Source organism: Ascaphus truei, chromosome 15 (assembly GCF_040206685.1).
Source record: "Ascaphus truei isolate aAscTru1 chromosome 15, aAscTru1.hap1, whole genome shotgun sequence".
NCBI classification, from domain to species: domain Eukaryota; kingdom Metazoa; phylum Chordata; class Amphibia; order Anura; family Ascaphidae; genus Ascaphus; species Ascaphus truei.
This window is the reverse complement of record NC_134497.1, coordinates 19,387,810-19,410,804: the sequence shown is the minus strand read 5'-3', so window position 1 is coordinate 19,410,804 and position 22,995 is coordinate 19,387,810. Positions and strand designations below refer to the sequence as shown.

At 47.7% G+C, this 22,995-nt stretch overlaps 1 protein-coding gene across 2 annotated transcripts in view; it reads right to left on the bottom strand.

The window, feature by feature from the left end:
* Nucleotides 1-4,787: 4,787 nt before the first annotated feature.
* The window catches only part of TOP1 (DNA topoisomerase I), a 40,830-nt gene continuing 22,622 nt past the window's right edge, over nt 4,788-22,995 (bottom strand). Inside the window, exons 5-21 of one of the 2 annotated variants that reach the window (XM_075571888.1) lie at nt 22,880-22,932; nt 20,972-21,067; nt 20,457-20,529; nt 20,027-20,124; nt 19,693-19,808; nt 19,446-19,567; nt 19,136-19,258; nt 18,590-18,798; nt 17,390-17,534; nt 16,941-17,084; nt 16,385-16,570; nt 11,268-11,336; nt 10,309-10,423; nt 9,300-9,427; nt 8,937-9,031; nt 7,716-7,865; nt 4,788-6,828 (exon numbers count right to left, since the gene is read on the bottom strand). In XM_075571888.1, the coding sequence (XP_075428003.1) occupies nt 6,726-6,828; nt 7,716-7,865; nt 8,937-9,031; nt 9,300-9,427; nt 10,309-10,423; nt 11,268-11,336; nt 16,385-16,570; nt 16,941-17,084; nt 17,390-17,534; nt 18,590-18,798; nt 19,136-19,258; nt 19,446-19,567; nt 19,693-19,808; nt 20,027-20,124; nt 20,457-20,529; nt 20,972-21,067; nt 22,880-22,932 (2,025 nt within the window). In that variant the 3' untranslated portion in view covers nt 4,788-6,725. The remainder of the gene's footprint in view (nt 6,829-7,715; nt 7,866-8,936; nt 9,032-9,299; nt 9,428-10,308; nt 10,424-11,267; nt 11,337-16,384; nt 16,571-16,940; nt 17,085-17,389; nt 17,535-18,589; nt 18,799-19,135; nt 19,259-19,445; nt 19,568-19,692; nt 19,809-20,026; nt 20,125-20,456; nt 20,530-20,971; nt 21,068-22,879; nt 22,933-22,995) is intronic. The other variant, XM_075571889.1, reaches the window with a different exon arrangement.

The window sequence follows — 22,995 nt, the reverse complement described above, 5'->3', positions numbered from 1 at the left end:
GCACTGCCATCTACTGCACCTACCCACCATCCAGGCCAGGCATTGCTATGCACTGCGCTTACACACCATGAAGGTCAGTCACTGCCATCTACTGCCCCTACCCACAATCAAGGCCAGGCACTACCATCTACTGCACGCATCCACCTGCCAGGCACTGCCATCTACTGCACCTACCCACCATCAAGGCCAGGCACTGTCATCTACTACCCGTACCCACTGTCAAGGCGAGGCACTGCCATCTACTGAACTTACCAACCATCAAGGCCAGGCACTGCCATCTACTACACTTACCCACCATCAAGGCCTGCTACTGCCATCTACTGCATTTACTCACCATCAAGACCAGGCACTGCCACCTACTACCCGTACCCACTGTCAAGGCCAGGCACTGCCATTTACTGCACTTACCCACCATCAAGACCAGGCACTGCCATCTACTACACTTACCCACCATCAAGACCAGGCGGCACTGCCATCTACTACACTTACCATCAAGGCCATGCACTGCCATCTACTGCACTTACCCACCAAGGCCAGACACTGCCATCTTCTGCACTTACCCACCATCAAGGCCAGACACTGCCATCTACTGCACTTACCCACCATCAAGGCCAGACACTGCCATCTACTACCCGTACCCACTGTCAAGGCGAGGCACTGCCATCTACTGAACTTACCAACCATCAAGGCCAGACACTGCCATCTACTGAACTTACCAACCATCAAGGCCAGACACTGCCATCTACTGAACTTACCAACCATCAAGGCCAGACACTGCCATCTACTGAACTTACCAACCATCAAGGCCAGGCACTCCCATCTACTACCCGTACCCACCATCAAGACCAGGCACTGACATATACTGTACCTACCCACCATCAAGACCAGACACCGCCATCTACTGCACTTACCCACCATCAAGGCCAGGCTTTACCATCTACTGCACTTACCCACCGTCAAGGCCAGGCACTGCCATCTACTGTATTTATTCCCTCACCTGCTGGCTCTGTAAATCTCCTAACATACCACTTAGATCATAAGCTCTGCGGGGCAGGGATTTCCTATAACCCGGTTGAGTGGTTTTTTTTTTGGGGGGGGGGGCTCTTAGTATTCTAATTCCCTGTAGAGCACCGAGTACCCAGTGGGTGCTATCTAAATACGGACCAGACGACTTCCACCGACGCTCGGAGACGTAGCTGGCGGCAACACGAAGGCACACAGGACGGCGGTCCTAAAGCGTCTTGTCTCTAATTTACGAGGAGAGGCTAGCTAAATTATATTTATTTACATTAGAAAAGAGGCATCTAAGAGGGGATATGATAGATAACTATATCCAAATACATTTGGGGACAGTACAAGCTTTCAAATTACTATTCATCTCAAGGGCAGTACAAAGGACTCGGGGGCATCCCTTAAGGTTGGAGGAAAGGAGATTTCACCAGCAACAAAGGAAAGGGTCCTTTTACAGTAAGGGCAGTTACAGTGTGTGATTCATTACCCATGGAGACTGTGATGGCAGATACAATAGATCTGTTCAAAAAAAGGTTGGACATCTTTATAGAAAGGAAAGTTATACAGGGATATACCAAATAAGTAAACATGGGAAGGATGTTGATCCAGGGAGTAATCTGATTGCCAATTCTTGGGGTCCGGAAGGAATTTATTTTCCCCTTATGAGATATCATTAGATAATGTGTCACTGGGGTTTGTGTTTGCTTCCTCTGGATCAGTATACTGTAATTACAAATATAGGATAAAGTATCTGTCGTCTAAATATAGCATAGGGTGAACTTGATGGACGCATGTCTTTTTTCAACCTCATCTACTATGTCACCATGTAACTGGTGCCAGTTGAAAATTGAAATTAAACACACAATCCCAGCAGGCTCTTATAACCCCAATCACTTGCTAGTATCCCCACCAGATATTGCAGCAAATAGAGCATCAGCCGTAAATTCAGATCAGTTAAAAGGCAGTAGGGAGCCCGTGCTGTGCGCACCCACTATGGAGCCAAAGTCACGTGTGAGTGACGTCAGACGCACCCAACGTACATGTCACCAATCGGCTTCATCGGGGGGGATGGTCTAGAAGTCATTGGCGACATTGGTCGCCATGTAACAATGGATGGAAACCTTGTGAATGAAATCAACAGGAGAATGGAGCATTTGGAAGAAACAAGACAATATTTCAAGGGAACCTTCCACTATGCGCCTCAATAGGAAAATGGTTGACCAGTGTGTGCGTCATCTTCAGCCCTGGTCTCCCCACTGCTGGATGAAGCTACCCCAATGATCTCCTAGGTACTGCGGTTAGACTCTTCTCAACATCGCCCAAAACACATTTTCTCATCCCATCTTACTTTTGGTTGTCTTGGCTTTTTAGTCTCTTTTGGAATTCAGTTGAGTTCCATCTTTGTCCAACAATGGTCGTTTCTTCTTGTGAGGTGTCCATCCTACCGACATTTTAATTTCTTCACCCTTGTGTTGATGTCACACTTTGGTTTCTAACCCATTCATTCTTTTTCCTCTCTCTTCGGGTAATAACCCTGCATGCATCTCTCCATACTTTATGAAGGAAAAAGGGGGAAAGTTTGCGCCAAAAAAAAGAAATTTTCCCTACTGTTCAATATGTGGTTCCAGTCCTTTCCACAGAGTGATTTCGCTGCCTGAGTCTTTACAGAGGTTATTCACCAACCTCTGTGTGGATTTGAATAGAATATCGGGTGGAATGTCCTCGGGCGCGTCACTCTGCTTGCGGCTCCACGGCGTGTATTTTATGTAGGGCAAAGGAGAGAGAGAGAGGGGCCACAGTGAAAAAAGACAGCTCAAAGTATTGCACACTTTTTCAACAGGGTGGAGGGAAGGGGGGGGGGGGGGTTTGGGAGGGGTGAGAGATGAAGACAAGGGAGCTGTTATTGATTCAAGCTTTTTGACTGTGGACACACTCACATTAAAAGCTCTCAAAACTTGAATTGATGTCTCCTCCTCTTCTTGTGCTTGGTGTCTTCAACAGATGTCTTCTCTTCTATATGCAGGTGGATGGATTGAGGCCGAGGAGATGCCTCCTGAGATCTTCCTTAGTAAAAAATAAAGGGAAAAAATAGTGCAATACAGTTTATTAACGAATAAAAACTTGAGATTTAAAACTTACAAGCGACCGATCAATTTGAGCATAGGAAGGAGATGCCGCCAGGCTCCACAACTTGTCCCTTTCTGGGCAGTGGTGTCCTGTCTCTGCTGGTTCCCGCTTGGCAGATGTATACTGTCTGTGGCTTGGGTTGCAGGTGGCCGCAGTGCGGATGTCCAGAGCCCGTGCACAGGCTGTGTCCTCCCCCTCCGGCCGCCTATCTTCCCCGTGCAGACAATTCCAGGCTTCCTTACTCCGCTGTGACGTTTTTTGGTCTCTACAAGCCACCATAGTGAGGAGGTCTGATTTCCCTGGCCCAGCGTCTCGCCGTCTGCGCATGCGCATGCACAGCGGAGTAAGGAAGCCTGGAATTGTCTGCACGGGGAAGATAGGCGGCCGGAGGGGGAGGACACAGCCTGTGCACGGGCTCTGGACATCCGCACTGCGGCCACCTGCAACCCAAGCCACAGACAGTATACATCTGCCAAGCGGGAACCAGCAGAGACAGGACACCACTGCCCAGAAAGGGACAAGTTGTGGAGCCTGGCGGCATCTCCTTCCTATGCTCAAATTGATCGGTCGCTTGTAAGTTTTAAATCTCAAGTTTTTATTCGTTAATAAACTATATTGCACTATTTTTTCCCTTTATTTTTTACTAAGGAAGATCTCAGGAGGCATCTCCTCGGCCTCAATCCATCCACCTGCATATAGAAGAGAAGACATCTGTTTAAGACACCAAGCACAAGAAGAGGAGACATCAATTCAAGTTTTGAGAGCTTTTAATGTGTGTGTCCACAGTCAAAAAGCTTGAATCAATAACAGCTCCCTTGTCTTCATCTCTCACCCCTCCCAAACCCCCCCCCCTTCCCTCCACCCTGTTGAAAAAGTGTGCAATACTTTGAGCTGTCTTTTTTCACTGTGGCCCCTCTCTCTCTCCTTTGCCCTACATAAAATACACGCCGTGGAGCCGCAAGCAGAGTGACGCGCCCGAGGACATTCCACCCGATATTCTCTCCATACTTTATGCCTTAAGCATCTGAATTATCTTTAAGGTCCAAGAGTCACATCCATACATGAGCGCGGAGGGTGTATAAATGGAGCTCACCTGTTGTGCTTTGTTTTCCCATGATTTTTATCTCATGCTCTTTGTGAAGAAATTAAAATGGCGGTGGACTAGACATATAAAATCGCAAGAAGGAATGACCATCGGTAGACAAAGATGGAACTCGTAACGGGATTCCAAAAGATGAAAAGACCAAGACGACGACCAACAGCAAGAAGGGAGGATGGGATCAGGGAATGTTTTGGGAGTGACGTTGAGAAGAGAAGCTGTAACCGCAGGACCTGGGAGATCATTGGGGAGACTTCATCCAGCAGTGGGTCAATGTGATTATTATGTAGAGTCCCCCCTCCCCCTCAGTGGAGTTTCGTGTCAGATAGCAAATGTACGTTCTTCCTGTGAAATCATTTCTGGATCCACAGGGCACAAAACAACCAAACCAACATAGGCCGAAATCCGCCAAGTCACACTGCCGAGTATTGCCCGCAATCCTCGTGTTAACTCCCCTTTAACTTAACAGCGAAGCCGGACCGGTGTAATAACCTGGCATGGCAGAATCCCAGCCTTACCAAAAAAACAAAAACACACACCTAGGCAGACGGCAAGTTGTAGGAATTTATTTTAAACAACCTACAAATCAGTTAATGGCAAATTCATGATAAAAATAGAAGATAAAAGGGAGAAAATAATGTCTGAGGAGAAAGGGAGACTGGTCTGAGTCTGACCACTCGCTAATATAACCCAGAATTGGAAACCTAATGATTCCAGGCAGAACATTCACATTAAAATTCTGTTTATAGGTATTTCTTCCCATTTTGTTTTTAATACAATTACCAATTAAAAAAAAAAAAAACACAACTAAAATCTTTCCGTCCAATTTCTTATGATGGCTTGTGCCCTTTAACTTCTAAAAATTTGGGTGTACCTGGTTAACTGGGACATTTGTTTTACGTATGTCTACTAATCCCCTCTGTAGCCAAAATGGCCCCTAGGGCTTCAAAGGGTTTACTGGTAATATTAAAATGGTTTTAAGTCGTTTTCTTAAAATGTTAGAAGCCCCTGAATAACTGTTTTTGTGCAGTTCAACTTAAGTTACCTAAGGAACACTGATGGTGTCAGTAGTGGGATAACCAATTGTCATAAAAAGGAACAGAGAAGTCTCTGCTCTGAAAATAACTGGAGTCAGTTTGGTCTCCTTGTGCACTTACAGAATATTCCCTCCCACATCTTAACGAAAAAGAAAACAAAATTTTTTTTTTTAAAAATCAGTTAATTTTTAAAGCACATCCACATGAAAGTTAAATTCTTTATACTATTAAAATGCTTTTCTGTTTTTTTTTTTTTTTTTTTAAAAGTCACCCAAGATCTTAACCAAAAAAAAAAAAAAAAAAAAGTTTTAAATAGTTAAAATATATATATAAAAAAAAAAAAACCCAGGCATAAAAATTCACATTGATAAACAAAAAAAAAAAAAAAGTGTGAGCTTCTCCCCATTTCAGCTCCCTCTGGAAATCATAGAAAAATCACATTTTTAACATCCCCCTCCTTTTAAGTGTCGAAACCATAATACAGCGATTGGGCGGGCGGAATCTTTGCGTTACGGCTTTCTGCTGTTTAACTGGGGGAGGGAGGGGGGGGGGGGGGTCAAGTTGTTTAACTCCATGTGTGCCAGACAGGCTTCCACGCACCTCTGACAACCAACAGGACAACGTATCAACCTACGCGGAAGGTGCCGTCGGACGCACCGCTCCGTGTTTTTGGGAGATGGGGCAGTGAAAAATTACCATTTTTTTTCACCCAAAATTGCCTTGATACTTCGATTCCTCCCAAAAAAAAAAAAAAAAAAAGTAATAATATTTTCTTTAACAGGGTAAGGGGATATGTTCAGATTTAAGGGGACAGGTAACATTTATTTTTGCTTTTTTTTTCCTATTAAAATATATAGACGTTATTGCAAAAAAAAATCCTTAACTGTAAAAACACACGCGGGTCTTCCGACTCTCTACAGATATGCTTTTTTTTTTTCTGGTTGTAAAAAGCGGATTTTTTTTTTGTCGTTTTTCGCCTGGTGGATAACCTCCCATAAAATGTGGCTCCGATTTCGGATTTTTCGCCCTTTTCTCCCCTTGTTTTTTTTTTGTTTTTTTTACATATGTATATAAAATCACTGTCCATGGGACAATATCGAAGACAGCCGGGGGGGGACACGGCCTTAAAAATGTCACCTTGTTTCCACGCGTGGAACGCAGCTTTCGCAATTTCTTCTTTTTTTACATATATTCCTCCGGCCTTCTCAAGTCCCCGCCCCCTTTATAATTCTGCGCCATATCCCCCTCCCCGTCTCAAAAAGCAAAACAAGAAATAAAAGACAGTTGATAAAAAGATAAGGCTCACAGCTCTCCAGAAAGTCCATTCCCCCCCCCCCCCCCCGCCGCGGTGAGAACCAGGAATTTTTTTTCTTCTTTTTGTTTAAAAAAAAAAACACTGGGGGGGGGGGGGGGAAATGTAAAAATTAAAACCCGCGTTTGCGCCTCGCACGTTAAAATTCATAGTCATCTTCTGCCATATCGATGGCCCAGGCAAACTTCTCTCGCTGAGTTTTGTTGTAGATCTTCTCAATGGGAATTCCGTACTTTTTACACCTGGAAAGAAATAAGGGGGAGGGGGGGGGGGGGAGGGGAGATTTTTTTTTAAAACCATTTTATTTGGGATTTCCGACGTGAATAGGAGCAATTCATGTCGTGTTTAATGTTTTCATTCATTTCAGGTCCGGGGGACCCCCCTGCTTCCGGAGATACTTATCTCCCGTAGGGGGCGCCGGAAGCAGCTCCGAATGGGGTTTAAAAGTTTAATGCGCCTGCGTCACGCGGGCCGGTAGGAAGTCGAACCCGATGACGTCACGGCTTGCTATTGGCCGCAGCAGCATGGAAACGCAGCCATTAAGTGAACCCAGCTACCGGCAACCCCTACGGAGGTCAGGATCTCCGGAAGCAGGGGGTCCCCAGTGCTGAAATGAATGAGTCTCAGCTCCGGAGCCCCCAGGCTTCAATGTGAGGTGGAGCCATGTGGACACTTCACTGCAGGTTTTGGGATTGGTTGTTTTTATTCGTCTAAATGAAAACCGCTGGGGGAAAATAGAGAACAAGGCCCCGGGCCGCGCTGAGCCGTGCTCCTGCTCTGCCTCGCCTGCGCAATCCGACTCTTTTTTGTGTCCTGGCAGGCGAGGCAGTGAGCGCGCTTTGGGGGCGGAGGCGGGGCTAGTCCCTCGCTCCCATTGGATGTTTGCAGTCACGTGACCGCTCCTCCGCTCCCCTCAGCGCGAAAAGTTAAACCTGCCTGTCTGCTGAAATTCTGCAGGGGGTACGTGCATCTGCTCAGGGCGGCCTGCTTTACCATGTCCCAGGCCTTAAGGTTGGTGAATCGGAGTATCATTTGTAGCGGTCAAAGCACACTACAAAGAGTTCCTTATTTCCTGTGATCTGGAGCAATATCCATCACAATGGAGGCTCAGCTTTGAGGGGTGCCTCACCAGGCAACGGAGATTCTGGGGTCCAGGTAGTTGAGTTTGGAGGTTCCGAGGGCGATCTGCTTGTTTTCCTCCCTGTCCGTCGCCTGTACTTCAAGCTTCATCAGCTGCTCCTCGATCCTCTCCACCGCTTTCTTCTTGCTTTCCACCAGTCTGCAGGGAACAAGATAACAGGAAAGGGGTCAGTCTCGCCTGGGGCCACAGTGTACTAATGGCAGTGACATGGTTAAGGGGTCAGTACCTCCTAGGGCCACAGTGTACTAATGGCAGTGACATGGTTAAGGGGTCAGTCTCGCCTAGGGCCACAGTGTACTAATGGCAGTGACATGGTTAAGGGGTCAGTACCTCCTAGGGCCACAGTGTACTAATGGCAGTGACATGGTTAAGGGGTCAGTCCCTCCTAGGGTCACAGTGTACTAATGGCAGTGACATGGTTAAGGGGTCAGTACCTCCTAGGGCCACAGTGTACTAATGGCAGTGACATGGTTAACCCTTTGAGAGCCAGAGTGCCATGGTCCCTGCATCACGCGCGTGCACGTGGCGCGCGCTTTTAGTTTAGATATTGCAGGCGGTGACGCGGGCGGCTAGGGGGCGTGACAGAGTTAGGGTGTGCTCTGATTGGCCTGCGGCTCGGCAGCAGAGCGAAAATATAATTTGTTATATTTTCTCCTGTCTGCCGCGTCACCGCTCACGGCCGTGCGCGCGCGTCCCATCTATACAAACGGATGCCAAACACAGCCAACTATAGCTGCCGCGCGCGCACGGCGCAGCAAGCTCACGCAGTATAGAACAGCCCTAAGAACGCTCTGGCCATGGACGTTACCAACGCGCTAAACCAGGAGTGGCAAACTCCAGTCCTCGTGGGCCACCAACATGTCAAGCTTTCAGGACATACCTGCTTCAGCACAGGAGACTCAATTAGTGGTTCAGTCAAAGACTGAGGCCCCCCGGGGCTGAAGCAGGGACTGATTGAGCTACCTGGGCTGAAGCAGGACTGGCCCTTGAGGAGAGAAGTCTGCCACCCCTTCACTAGAGGAAGAAACCAACCGGTAATTTAACACCTCAAGATCGGTTAATTGCAGCCTTTGGTGGGACGGACCCTTCAATTCAATAACCAACATTTAGCTGCAAATGATCAAGGACAAGAGATTTTTTTTGGGGTGCTGGACCCTTCCCTGCCCAGACCATCCAGCCGCCATTGGGTCAACCCCCATCCCCTCTTACTTTCTAGTCCTCTCGTCCCGTCTGACCTTGGCGTCCGCCTTGGAGCTTTTCAACTCCCGCCGGGCGTCGCCAAGCTGATCTTTCTTGGCGTCGATCTAAAAGGACCCGAGAAAAGGGGGTGGTAACCGGGAGGCTTGGGATGGTAACCGGGAGGGTTGAGGTGGGCTATGCTAAGAGGGTAAGGGCAATAAACCCAACCTTCTGCGAGAAGGTCTACAAATTGCAGGGACAGTCTCAAGGACGGCCATCTTTCAAAGCCCCAACAGGTAATATTTCTCCCCGCCAGAAGACTCGCGGGAGAACAAGCACCATGGGGGGGGGGGGGGGGGGGGGTTGGGACCAGGCAGGAGACCCCTTACTCACTTTGGTCTGCAGGTTCATCATGGATTTCTCGAAGGTTTTGGGGGGCGCCCGCTGATGGTTACACAGGATGGCGACCGCTCGGTTAGCGCGGTTATAAGACAGGATCTTGGCGGGCACATTGTCATCAGCTGGAAGGAAGCGTTCTACATCAGTACTAAGCGCCAACAGCCAACTTATTTAAAGGACAGCGCTTGTTGAACTAATAAATTAGATTTGACACACACACACAGCGAGTACACACACAAGCACACACAGAGGACGAACACACACACAGAGAGCGAGTGTACACACACACACACGGAGAGAGCACACACACACACACACAGCGAGAGAGTACACACACGGAGAGAGCGAGTACACACACACGGAGAGAGCGAGCACACACACACACACACACACACACGGAGAGAGCGAGCACACACACACACACGGAGAGAGTGAGAGCACACACACGGAGTGAGAGCGCGCACACACACACACACGGAGAGAGCGAGTACACACACACGGAGAGAGCGAGAGCACACACACACACACACACACACACACACGGAGAGAGCGAGTACACACACACACACGGAGAGAGCGAGAGCACACACACACACACACACACACACACACGTGTATAAAATTATATTTACATTTTTTTTTTATCTTGGCCAAATCTTTCTATAAATATATTTGCCTGTTAATATAAAATGGCACACATATGGATGTATATATAAAATGGCACACATATGGATGTATATATATGCCTGTTAATATAAAATGACACACATATGGATGTGTATATATGTACATATGTATAAACACCTCTACTAAAATGCATTCTATTTAAACAGGGCTTTTATTTTACAGGGGCAGAACGACAACCGCGTGAGCCAACCAGAGCGCCCGATTTCGGAAAGTTCTGTGAGCTTTGCAGTACAGAGCACCCGGATTGGTGGGTATTGCTCCCCGATTTATAGTGGACGTCCCAGACCCCTCCCTGACCCCGGGGCCCCTGCCTTACAGCTTGTGAGCTCCTTCAGCTGCTGCTGCAGCGTGATGGAGGCGTTGTAGGTACGGAACACTTTGGCCGTTAGTCCTTCCATCAAATCCTGGAGGTGCTTGTTCAAGATGCTCGTCTGTGAGAGAGAGGGATCGGGGGAGAGAAGAGCGCTTAACCCCCATCCTCTGCAGGAGTTACATTACCCCCCACGCCTGACTATTTCCCTGCCGGGCAGGGAAGCCTCGGACACCATTATTTCTCTGGCCTCACCCTCCCCCCCCCCCCCCACACAGCAGCTTTTAACTTTCTTAACTGCATTACCCTCCCCCACCTCCCCTGGGAGGCTGTTCCATTACCCCACTCCCCCTTTCAGTGAAGGATGCCCCCAGTTGCCCGGAGCACCCACCCAGCAGGAACCACATTTGGAATCGGAACTTGGAGGGGCCGACAAAGCCAAAAAGCATGATTATTTCCGAGGTAGCCAACGCCTTTTACCGGCCACTGTTTCGGGTCTCTTGGGAAATAAATAGGGCTGCCATCCAAGCCCAACTCCGCCAGGCCAACCAAGTCCCAAAGTCAGAGCATGGCGGCTTCGTACTGGACGCGCCAGGCAGCCAACTTGGATTCTAGTCCCCCACCCCCCTTCCCGTTTGCTTTATTTTTGACGTGCCAGAAAATTAAACGTCTCTCGCAAACCGGGTCACCCCCTGGGCCCTAGAAATAGCACAACTCCGCTTGGGGGGGGGGGGGGGGGGGGAGGGGTTCCCAGGTTCCGATTCAGTAAAACGATGCTACCCTAACCACTGTAACGCCCTGTGTCGATAGCCAGTACGCCATTGGTCCTTATGATGTCCCTGCACATGCTATAGCGCTAGATCGCAGAGTACGAGCTGCGCAGAAAGGGGTGGGGAGGAAACCCCCCGGAGCCGGCAACAACACAACCCTGCGCCATATCACCCGCCCCCGTTATTGGGACATACGTTGAGTCGGTCAAAAAGGTCATCCTCTGGCTGCTTGTTCTCCATGAAGAGCTGCAGGTTCTTGAAGACCTGCGGGACAGAGAGGAGGGAAGGGTCAAAGGTCAGGAGATTTAAAACCAAGTCCCTGCTGGAAAGGAACGAACGCAGAACTACACAGAATACCTTGAATAAGAAGCTCCCTTTTTTTAACAGGTCACAGTCCTCACAAAACAACTGGACCCAATAGGCTTCCTTAAAACTAACCTATCTGGCTAAATTTGCCACTTTGGAAATCCATTACAAGTTCATAGGGTCCTCTCATTGGGGGTGATACGGGGGTGGGGGGGGGTGGGGAGTTTGGTGATCAATCAAGTATTTTATTTGCCCATATCCCAATAGCGAAGTGGAGAGCGTGGGATGGAGGCTTGGCCTGCGCAAACTTGTTGAAACCGCAGAGATATCAGACAAAAGGGAGCAGTATGATATCATAGGCGTTACTGAAGCATGGTGGGATGAAGCTCATGGCTGGGCAGTTCATTTAGAGGGTTATTCTCTTTTTCGGAAGGATCGAGCAAATAGAAGAGGAGGTGGAGTATGTTTATATGTTAAACCAGATCTAAAACCTATTATAAGGGATGATGTCTATGAAGGGAATGATGAAAATGTAGAGACCTTGTGGATAGAAATTAGCAGTGGAGGTAAAAGTATAAAGAAAATGTTTGTGGGAATATGCTATAAACCACCAAATATCTGTGAGATTGAGGAAGCTAAAATACATTTGCAAATGGAGAAGGCATCAAATCTAGGTCATGTTTGTATAATGGAGGATTTTAATTATCCAGACAGACTGGGGCAATGAGATTAGCATTACTACAAAAGGAAACAGGTTTTGGGGGTGCTTAAAGATAATTACATGGCCCAAATTATTGAGGAACCAACCAGGAGAGGGGCAGTTCTGGATTTGGTAATAACAAACAATGTAGAAGTAATAATAACAAATATTCAAATCCTGGAACATTTGGGTAACAGTGATCATAACATGGTCTCATTTGAAATAAATGATCAAAAAACAGATTACTTGGGTTCAATGAAGACTTTACATTTTAGAAAGGCAGATTTTAATAAACTGAGGTCTAATCTAGTAGTAATACAATGGGATGATGTTTTTGCAGGGAAAATGTAGAAGATAAATGGGCAGTCTTTAAAACATTGTTAGAAAAGCGCACTTATCAGTGTATACCCTTGGGTAATAAGTATTAAAGAAATAAGTAAAACCAATGTGGCTAAATAAACAGGTAGGGGAGGAAATGGACAAGAAGAGGAAGGCGTTTAGATTCTTTAAGTCAGAAGGGACAGAGACATCGTATCAGAATGATAAGGAATGTAACAAAAATTGCATAAGGGCAATCAAATTAGCAAAAATGGATAATGAAAAAAGGATTGCAATAGAAAGTAAGGTCAACCCTAAAAAGTTCTTTAAGTACCTTAACAAAAAAATGAGAAAAGAAAATATTGGACCCTTTCAGTGTGAGATGGGCAGGCAGATTATTGGAGATAAGGAAAAAGCAGAGGTATTAAACACATTCTTTGCCTCTGTGTTTACCAGGGAAGAATCAAGTTCAATAGTAGTGCCGCAGGAGGAAGCCACTACCTCCATATTAACGAACAATTGGTTAAATGAGGAAGAAGTTCATAGGCGGCTTGATAAAATGAAAGTAAATAAGGCACCTGGCCCCGATGGCATACATCCAAGAGTTCTCAAGGAGTAAGCTCAGCAATAGCCAAACCATTACATTTAATATTCAAGGACTCCATTTCCACAGGCTCAGTACCACAAGATTGGCGTAAAGCAGATGTGGTGCCTATATTTAAAAAGGGAGCTAGATCACAACCGGGAATTACAGACCTGTAAGCCTGACTTCAATAGTGGGGAAACTACTTGAAGGTTTAATACGGGATAATATTCAGGAATACCTAATGGAAAACAAAATTATTAGTAATAGTCAGCATGGATTTATAAAGGTGGTGGAAAAATAAGTGTGAATAGCGCTAGTGTAAACAATATACAATATACAATATTAATTGAACCTGTGATACAGAGTTGGTAAGGTAGTCCTTGAGCAGCCTGAGAGGTTGATCTGGTATCTCCCAACCAGATATAAAGTCTGTGTGGATGAAACCTCCTATGGCGCTGAGGGAAGAATGGACGTTGATTCTCTTGCAACAGATCTTTTCTTTGAGCTGAAAAAACCTCAGAAAAGGAAGACAAAAGGCAAAAAACACTGCAATAGTGTATTACCCAGGGATCCCTGACGAAGAGACCCATCAATAGGAGTTTCGAAACGCGTAGGAGAGGTTTTTGGCAACTCAGGGACACCGTAGCTTTGGAATCCAGGCGGTAACGTCATCGGAGGAGACGATCGGGCGAACTCAGGCAGCAAGTGATCAACGAGCCCACGAGTATTGAAGCCGGTCCCCCCACATTAATAGACGGACGCACCCCACAGCGAGCGGTGTCTTCTGGAGGATAAGACCCTAAACCCTTGCACATGTCCTACTCATGTCCGGTGAGTAGGATTTCAATTTTACCACGGCGGAGCAGCACATCTTCCTTAGCACAAGCGCTTGGAAGTTTTATATCTTATCTGATTAATCTATTAATTGTTTGAATGTCATATATGTCCTAATTGTCATGTTTTAATAAATGCTCTTGATTTGTACACACTAGCATATCCCTGGGTAATACACTATTGCAGTGTTTTTTGCCTTTTTTGTCTTCCTTTTCTGAGGTTTTTTCAGCTCAAAGAAAAGATCTGTTGCAAGAGAATCAACGTCCATTCTTCCCTCAGCGCCATAGGAGGTTTCATCCACATGGATTTATAAAGGATAGATCTTGCCAAACTAACCTTACTTGTTTCTTTGAGGAGGTAAGTAGGAATTTAGACCAGGGTAATGCAGTTGATGTGGTCTACTTAGATTTTGCAAAGGCTTTTGATACGGTTCCACACAAGAGGTTAGTTTACAAAATAAAGCAAATTGAACTAGGTAAAAATATTTGCACCTGGATTGAAAACTGGTTAAAGGACAGACAGCAGAGGGTTGTGATAAATGGAACTTTTTCAGGTTGGGCTAAGGTTGTGAGTGGAGTACCTCAGGGATCGGTACTGGGACCTCTGCTTTTTAACTTGTTTATTAATGACCTTGAGGTTGGCATAGAGAGCAAAGTCTCCATCTTTGCTGATGATACTAAATTGTGTAAGGTAATAGAATCAGAGCAGGATGTAATTTCTCTCCAGAAGGACTTGGGGAGACTGGAAACGTGGGCAGGTAAATGGCAGATGAGGTTTGATACAGATTAATGTAAGGTTATGCATTTGGGAAACAAGAATAAACAGGCGACTTACAAATTAAATGGGGATAAATTGGGGGAATCCTTGATGGAGAAGGATTTAGGAGTGCTTGTAGACAGCAGGCTTAGCAATAGTGCTCAAAGTCATGCAGTAGCTGCAAAGGCAAACAAGATCTTATCTTGCATTAAACGGACAATGGATGGAAGGGAAGTAAACATAATTATGCCCCTTTATAAAGCATTAGTAAGACCACACCTTGAATATTGAGTACAATTTTTGGCACCAATCCTTAGAAAATACCTTTTGGAACTAGAGAGAGTGCAGAGAAGAGCCACCAAATTAATAAAGGGGATGGACAATCTAATTTATGAGGAGAGGCTTGCTAAATTTGATTTATTTACATTAGAAAAGAGGCGTTTAAGAGGGGATATGATAACTATATACAAATATATCCGGGGACAGTACAAGGAGCTTTCAAAAGAACTATTCATCCCACGGGCAGTACAAAGGCCTCGGGCCATCCCTTAAGGTTGGAGGAAAGGAGATTTCACCAGCAACAAAGGAAAGGGTTCTTTACAGTAAGGGCAGTTACAGTGTGTGATTAATTACCCATGGAGACTGTGATGGCAGATACAATAGATCTGTTCAAAAAAGGTTGGACATCTTTATAGAAACGAAGGTATACAGGGATATACCAAATAAGTATACATGGGAAGGATGTTGATCCAGGGATTAATCCGATTGCCAATTCTTGGGAGTCAGGAAGGAATGTATTTTTCCACTGGGGTTTGTGTTTGCTTCCTCTGGATCAATATACTGTAAGTACGGATATAGGATAAAGTATCTGTCATCTAAATTTAGCACAGTTTGAACTTGATGGACGCATGTCTTTTTTTCAAACTCATCTACTATGCAACTATGTAGCATCAAACCCCCTCTCAAGTCTCAGCTCAACATGTGTGCATCAATCACCCAGATGTGACCCTTTAACCATGTCACTGCCATTAGTACACTGTGGCCCTAGGAGAGACTGACCCCTTAACCATGTCACTGCCATTAGTACACTGTGGCCCTAGGAGGGACTGCCCCCTTAACCATGTCACTGCCATTAGTACACTGTGGCCCTAGGAGAGACTGACCCCTTAACCATGTCACTGCCATTAGTACACTGTGGCCCTAGGAGGGACTGATCCCTTAACCATGTCACTGCCATTAGTACACTGTGGCCCTAGGAGGGACTGAAATCTTAACCATGCCACTGCCATTAGTACACTGTGGCCCTAGGAGGGACTGACCCCTTAACCATGTCACTGCCATTATTACACTGTGACCCTAGGAGGGACTGAACCCTTAACCATGCCACTGCCATTATTACACTGTGACCCTAGGAGGGACTGACCCCTTAACCATGTCACTGCCATTAGTACACTGTGACCCTAGGAGGGACTGACCCCTTAACCATGTCACTGCCATTAGCACACCGTGACCCTAGGAGGGACTGACCCCTTAACCATGTCACTGCCATTAGTACACTGTGGTCCTAGGAGGGACTGACCCTTTAACCATGTCACTGCCATTAGTACACTGTGGCCCTAGGAGGGACAGACCCCTTAACTATGTCACTGCCATTAGTACACTGTGGCCTTAGGAGGGACTGACCCCTTAACCATGTCACTGCCATTAGCACACTGTGACCCTAGGAAGGACTGAACCCTTTTTGCAGAGAGATGATCCAATAGGAAACAGGCGCTAGTGGTACGAGGTGACCCCCGGGCCCAAGACTCTTACCCTCTTCTCCACCGGGACCTTGTTGTAGTAGCGAATGGAATCTTTACCCAGGAAGTCGAACTCCACCACGAATTCCAGGCCGTCCATCTCCGGGTGCAGCTTGATGTGTTCCACACGCAAGGAACAGCAGCCCACCGTGTCCGCCGTCTCGCCCTCCTCCTTCTCGTTGCCGGCTCTCAGAGCGAGCTGCGAGGGCACAACAGTCATTTCTCATTAACATTACACTAACCTCCAATAATAATAATAATAATAATAGCATGTTAGCGCTGCTAGTTTTACGTAGCGCTTTACAGAGACATTTTGCAGGCACACGGGGGGCGCGGAGCTTACAATCTATGTTTTTGGTGCCTGAGGCACAGGGAGATAAAGTGACTTGCCCAAGGTCACAAGGAGCCGACACCGGGAACTGAACCGGGTTCGATGAATATGCGCGATTTTCCCTTTCCAATATGCGACGTTCTCTCGCAGGCGCGTCACAAAAGCGACCGTTCCACCCAGGAGGTGGCTGCCTGTCGGACGGGTCACTGCGCAGGTTAGGTTTCCGACGAGGACTCACCTTATCTATAAAATACAGCGCCACCGATCTCTGCCGGGCCTTCATCTCCTTCGACTTCCAGTCTTCCCGGTAATTATTCCGGATCTTGTCGACGCATTTCTTCAACCGCCTCGCTATTTCGTATTTCTGCCAGTCCTTCTCTCCCTGGGGGCGGAGGGGAGAAAAAACGCCGGCAGTCAGTTCCTGGAGCGCAATGCGGTCAGGAAGAGGACTAGTCTTCTCTAGCCAGGGGGAAATTAGGGGGTGGGGGGGGGGGCGCGGTGGGCGGAGTCATGCAAGGAGCACGCAAAAACTATCTGTATCCTGCCACGGATGTACAAGTTTTCAGGAAATCCCTGCTTCAGCCCAGGTGGCGCAGTCCTTGACGGAGCCTCCCGTGCTGAAGCAGGGGTATCTCCAATTCCTGGCCTGCTGGTGGCTCGAGGGCGGCGGGGTCCTGGCATGGTTACCTTGATCCGGGAGCTGGGGTTCAGCATGATGTATTTGATGGAGCCCTGGATGTTCTCAGTCCACGATACCAGCCACGTGACCTTGTTATCGTGCCGGACCTCCTTCCACTTGTGGCCGGCGGGCGCGGTGGGGACCTTAGAGTCTCTGCAGGGGAAGGGGGCGAGAAGGCCAACCGGTTCAGTCTGGAATCACTTGCAAGCACCCCCCTGGCACGTTCTCACACACACACACCATTATTTTCCTTATCCCCGACAACTCTAACTCCACCATCTAACTCCACCATCTAACTCCACCATCTAACTCCACCATCTAACTCCACCATCTAACTCCACCATCTAACTCCACCATCTAACTCCACCATCTAACTCCACCATCTAACTCCACCATCTAACCCCACCATCTAACCCCACCATCTAACCCCACCATCTAACCCCACCATCTAACCCCACCATCTAACCCCACCATCTAACCCCACCATCTAACCCCACCATCTAACCCCACCATCTAACTCCACCATCTAACTCCACCATCTAACTCCACCATCTAACTCCACCATCTAACTCCACCATCTAACTCCACCATCTAACTCCACCATCACGGTGGGATATTTTGGGATATCACCACCATTCAATCCTATGGAAACTCTAATATTCCGTGTTATACCGCCATAGTCTGCAAGTAAAATAGACGCACGATCGGTAAAAACAGGTGTTTGACTTTGAAATCACACTCTACCAGAAGCGAACAACACAAAACCCTGGAGATATTTGAAGCCAAAACTCCCAAAAGATTCACAACCAAAACCGGACCACCAGACCAAGTGCTTCTTGCCATAATCTCCCTCCCACCATTATTCTCCATTCTAGAACTTTAGTTACCCCAATTGGTTTTAGACTTATTTTAAGCATTGGTCTGGTTATTTCCAGTTTCCATTATTAGCTAAAAATAGAGTTGTAGGCAAATCCAACACACAACATTTTTTTTAGACCCAAACACCCGAGAGAACCAACGCCCACCGCTAATATTTACCAAGCGGTGTTATTCCAGAAGACCCTTCCAGTCCAGCTCCATCTGGCCTATTCACTCAAAATGAATCTGCCAAGTGTTTTCTGGTCAGGAAGGGGTCTTCTGGAATAGCACCGTCTTGTACATCCAGCCCTGATACAAGGCTGTGAGGACGCCGGTGCCCATCAATATACCGCTCTGGGAGAAGTCCGTACTTGCTGCAGTTGATGATGATGTTTTCCGGCATGATCCGCCGCTTTAGCTTGCCCATCTTGGGGTGGTTCCCTCTGCCCCGGAAGAGGCCGGGGGGCTCTATGCGGAAGTTGGCGATGCGCTCCTTGTGGTTGTCCATCACGCAGAAACCGTAGACCTGGAGTAACCGCTCGTTCTCCTCTTTGATTTTCTGGGAAGGGGGGGTGGGAGACTGTTAGCGGTGAGGAAGGTGAGGCCACCAAGGGCCAAAAATGGACAATTTATACCTCCAGTAATAAAAAGGCCCAAAAGCCTGCAAGCAGAGTGTCCACATGACAACCTTGGCCAACTTGCTCCACCCCAGCAGGCACCAACGAGCCGTGTTCCATTCAGACTTCAGAGAGACTCACCAGAGAAGCCATCTTACACCGAGCTCCTCTGATAAGCCTCTTGGAAGTCCAGTGATGAGGTCACAAAGTGGTCGGGTTAACATCCCGTTTTTGGGCTCATGTGACAGAACGGAAGGGTGAAAGCCGCAGGGGACATACCAGCTTATCCTGTTTAGTCATTTGCTTTCGGGCCTCGGACTGGGCTTTGAAGTACTGTCCCAGCTCGTTGAAGTCGCACTTGCCCAGGTTGGTCATAAAACCCCTCTCTTCCGCCGACATCTCCTGCACAGATGGGGTACGGGGGGGCAGGAGTTAGAGGTCATCGAGTTGCGTGCCAAGGTGGGGGATTGCAGAGGAGCCGTCAGCCTGAGCTCAAGGGATGCTGGGATTTGTAGTCCCATCCCCTTCCCCCGTATTAGTGGACCACAATTCCCAGCATCCCATGGGGCTGGCTGAATAAAACACGTACCTTCTTCCAGTCCTTGAAGAAGTTTTTCCTGAAAATGTCTTTTGTAGTGTACTCGTGGTCCAACATTTTTGCAAAGAACGTGGCCACTTCTTCTGCTTTAGGGCTGAGTTTGACAACTTTACCTGTAATGAAGAAGTTGACATAGTCACGTGAAGATGAGACCTGGGAGGTTGGGAAAGATCTGAACACGTGAAGAGACCTGGGAGAGTTGGAAAGCTCTGTAACCTGGCCCACTGCCCACTCTTACCATCATAATAAAACTTCACATTGTCTGGGAGAGGCTCGTACGGCGGGGCGAACACAGGGCCTTTGTGCTCCAGGAACTTCCACTTCACGCCATCGGCGTGACGCTCCTCCTCCCACCTGGGGACAACAAACAGAAGCCGATTGGATGAGCGGTGGAGCAGAGAATGCAGCGACGGATGGAATCCGGGGGACCAAGACAGACGGACACAGGACAAGAAGGGCAGCGAGACTGCGCATAAGAAGCACGTGCTTGGGGACACGGAAAGAGAATAGGGACAGCCCAACCCCCCCCAGGAAGGTCTCACCCTCACACATATTAGTCCTCGCCGAATTACCATTTCCACTTCTCCTCCTCTTCCTTTTTGCCCTTCTTTTTCTTCACGTCTCCCTCGTGTCCTCGGTTTCTGCTCTTGGATTTTTTGGGCTTCACGTCCTGGAGAAGGAGACGGAACGGGCAGCGTTACAAGAACCGCCTTGCGGGTCCCTGGGACTCTAGAGGGAGGGGGGGGGGGGTGTAGGGTTAGGACTCCTGCCCAACATTTCCAATCAGTGCCACAGGTCCCTGGCACATTGCGGTCACTGGACCGCTCCCCGAAGCGACCATTGGCAGGATCGGAAAGTGAGTCCTCTTCCCTTGAAAAACGAGAGGGGAAAAGCCCATGGCGTAACGAGCGCCAGACCCCATGACGTGGCGGTTACGTTATTGGGCTACCCAAAGGGTTCATGGGAGTCGTGTTTCCAGAGATCACTCCGGGTCATTCTTACCTCCTCCTCCTGCTTCCTCTTTTTTGTCTTCTTCACATCTTCGGTTTTGATCTTCTTGGGCTTGAATTCAGAACTGACGTGGAGAGAGAAAAAAAAATATATACAATGCAGCCTGGTTGTAAAAGAAGGAAACGTAACCCCATTGGGGCCTCTCCCAACACCGAAGGCTTGTGCCAAGACATCCTACAGCCCATCCTCTTCAAAGCCTACCACATTCTTGTCTTCCATTCACATTTAGTACCCCCCTCATGGGTAGCCCATGGATTTTAATTACCTTGTTGTATTAGCATCCCCACACCCTCACTGCTGGGAGGCAGCGCCATGGACCCACTATCCTTTCAGTAAAAGACCTCCTCGCCGAGCCTCCCACCCCAAAGCATCAGAGCATGACCTCTTGTTCTAGCATTCCTCCTATGGAAAATGCTTCCAACCTACACCCCGTTGATGGGGAAAAATCAAGCAAACCTACGGCTCTTGCCCCCCCTAGAGGTAACCCCTCCTTCATGCTCACGTACTCTTCTTCAACTCTGGACCTCTTCAGGGTCTTCGCGTGCTCCTTGGGCAAGATATTGCAGCTGTTGTCTTCCGGCTCGTCTTTGATACGCAGAGCACTAGGAAAGACCAGAGAAGCCCCGCAGGTCAGTGGGACGCAGAGACCCTGGACACACACACACACACACACACGTTTTCCTGAGTACAAAGTAATACGAGGACAACATTAGGCGTTCCAGTGACAAACAGGTTTCATTTACTGTTTTTTTTTTTTTTAATTACAGGATTGAAGCAGGGGGTCTCCAGAGCTGAACACCGTTAATTTCAGCTCCGAGAACCCCCTGCTTCCAGAGATATTTACCTCCCTAGGTGCTGCCGGTACCCCTGTGCCGTGTAACAGTCCTGGTCACGTGGCCCAATAGGAAGCCGTACCGGATGACGTCACACGGCTTCCTATTGGCCGGCGTGACACGGACATTTAAATGCAGCCATTTTGTTAGGCCCCACAAGTTGCCTGGCTGCAGATAATTAACTCCATAGCGGTGCCGGGATCTCTAAAGGCAGGGGGTCTCGGGAGCTGAAACGAACGCAGTTCCGCTCGGAAGACCTCCTGCTTCAATCCTGTAATACAACAAACAAACAACAAATGAAACCCGTATTGCTGCTTTAAAGTCGGAAACAGCTGAAGTCTTGGTGTAAGATCTTAGCCAGGAGGCGGATTTGAGGGACGCCTGTAAACGGTCCCAGTCGTGCGGGAGGGGGGTTGGGGGGAGGTCAGGACAAGATGGAGGAGCGACTGCATTCTTTATTGAACCAATGGCCTATAAGCAGGTTTCTGGAGGCGGATCTCAGGATATAAGCACTGGGTACACTAGGGGCGAGAAGCCTGCTCAGATAATTGGGCAACTTGTCCATATAGTACTGGAAGACAAGACAAGACAGGGAAGATGTACATGCCGCCTGGACTCGAGGGCTAGCCAGCCTGGCCCAATTAACATATCACATAGTAGAGGAAATTGGAGGGGGAAAAAAAACGACATGTGCCCATCGAGTTCAACCTATGCTAAATGTAGACGTCAGATACTTTATCCTATATCCGTACTTACAGTATATTGATCCAGAGGAAGCAAACACAAACCCCAGTGACACATTATCCAATGATATCTCATAAAGGGGAAAATAAATTCCTTCCTGACTGCCAATTCTTGAAATCAGATTACTCCCTGGATCAACATCCTTCCTGTGTTTACTTATTTGGTATATCCCAGAAAATCTTTCCTTTCTAACAAGATGTCCAACCTTTTAAGTATATCTCCTGTATCTGCCATCACAGCATATCACAATGGTGGGTGTTGTAGTTGCACAAGACAAAAATGGCACAAGGAATTGTGTGTGTGAAGTTTGCCAATGTGAATTTCGGGGTCTGTACGATACTATTAGGGGACCATTCCATAGAGCCGGCCGGCATAGCTCAGGGGTAACAGCACCGCCATAGTGCATGGAACTGGTTTTAATCCCTGTGTTTGCTTATGACCTGTCTCCCCCAACACTAGATTGTAAGCTTTGCAGGGCGGGCAGGCAGGCACCCACCCCCCCCCAGCAACTGCAAAATGGATACGTCCAGCCCTTTATTGAAATTAATATAAATTAACCACGCAAAGCCCCAGCCAAATCTTGGGGCCCACCAGATCCTGCACACGCTACGTCTTCTGTGGCTGCATTTGACCTTGCCCGACCTTGACAAGGTCGACAGGTGTGCAAGTGCTTTCACGTGACTGCAATAGTTGCCGGAAATAGGGTCTTCATCCATTCATATTAAGCCAAAAGGATTCCTTTCCATTTGACCGCGGAATCCAGAGCATTGTGAAACTCATTGAAAACGCCTTTGCCCATCTCGTGTACAACCCCAAAAGACCAGCGGCTGCCCTTACCCAGAGAAGCCATTTTCCTTTTTTACTTTCACGCTGCCGCCCAAGGATTTGTTCTGCAAGAAGAAAAATGCCATCATTACATCGATGCACGCACAATTCAGGGGGGGGCTTTACAT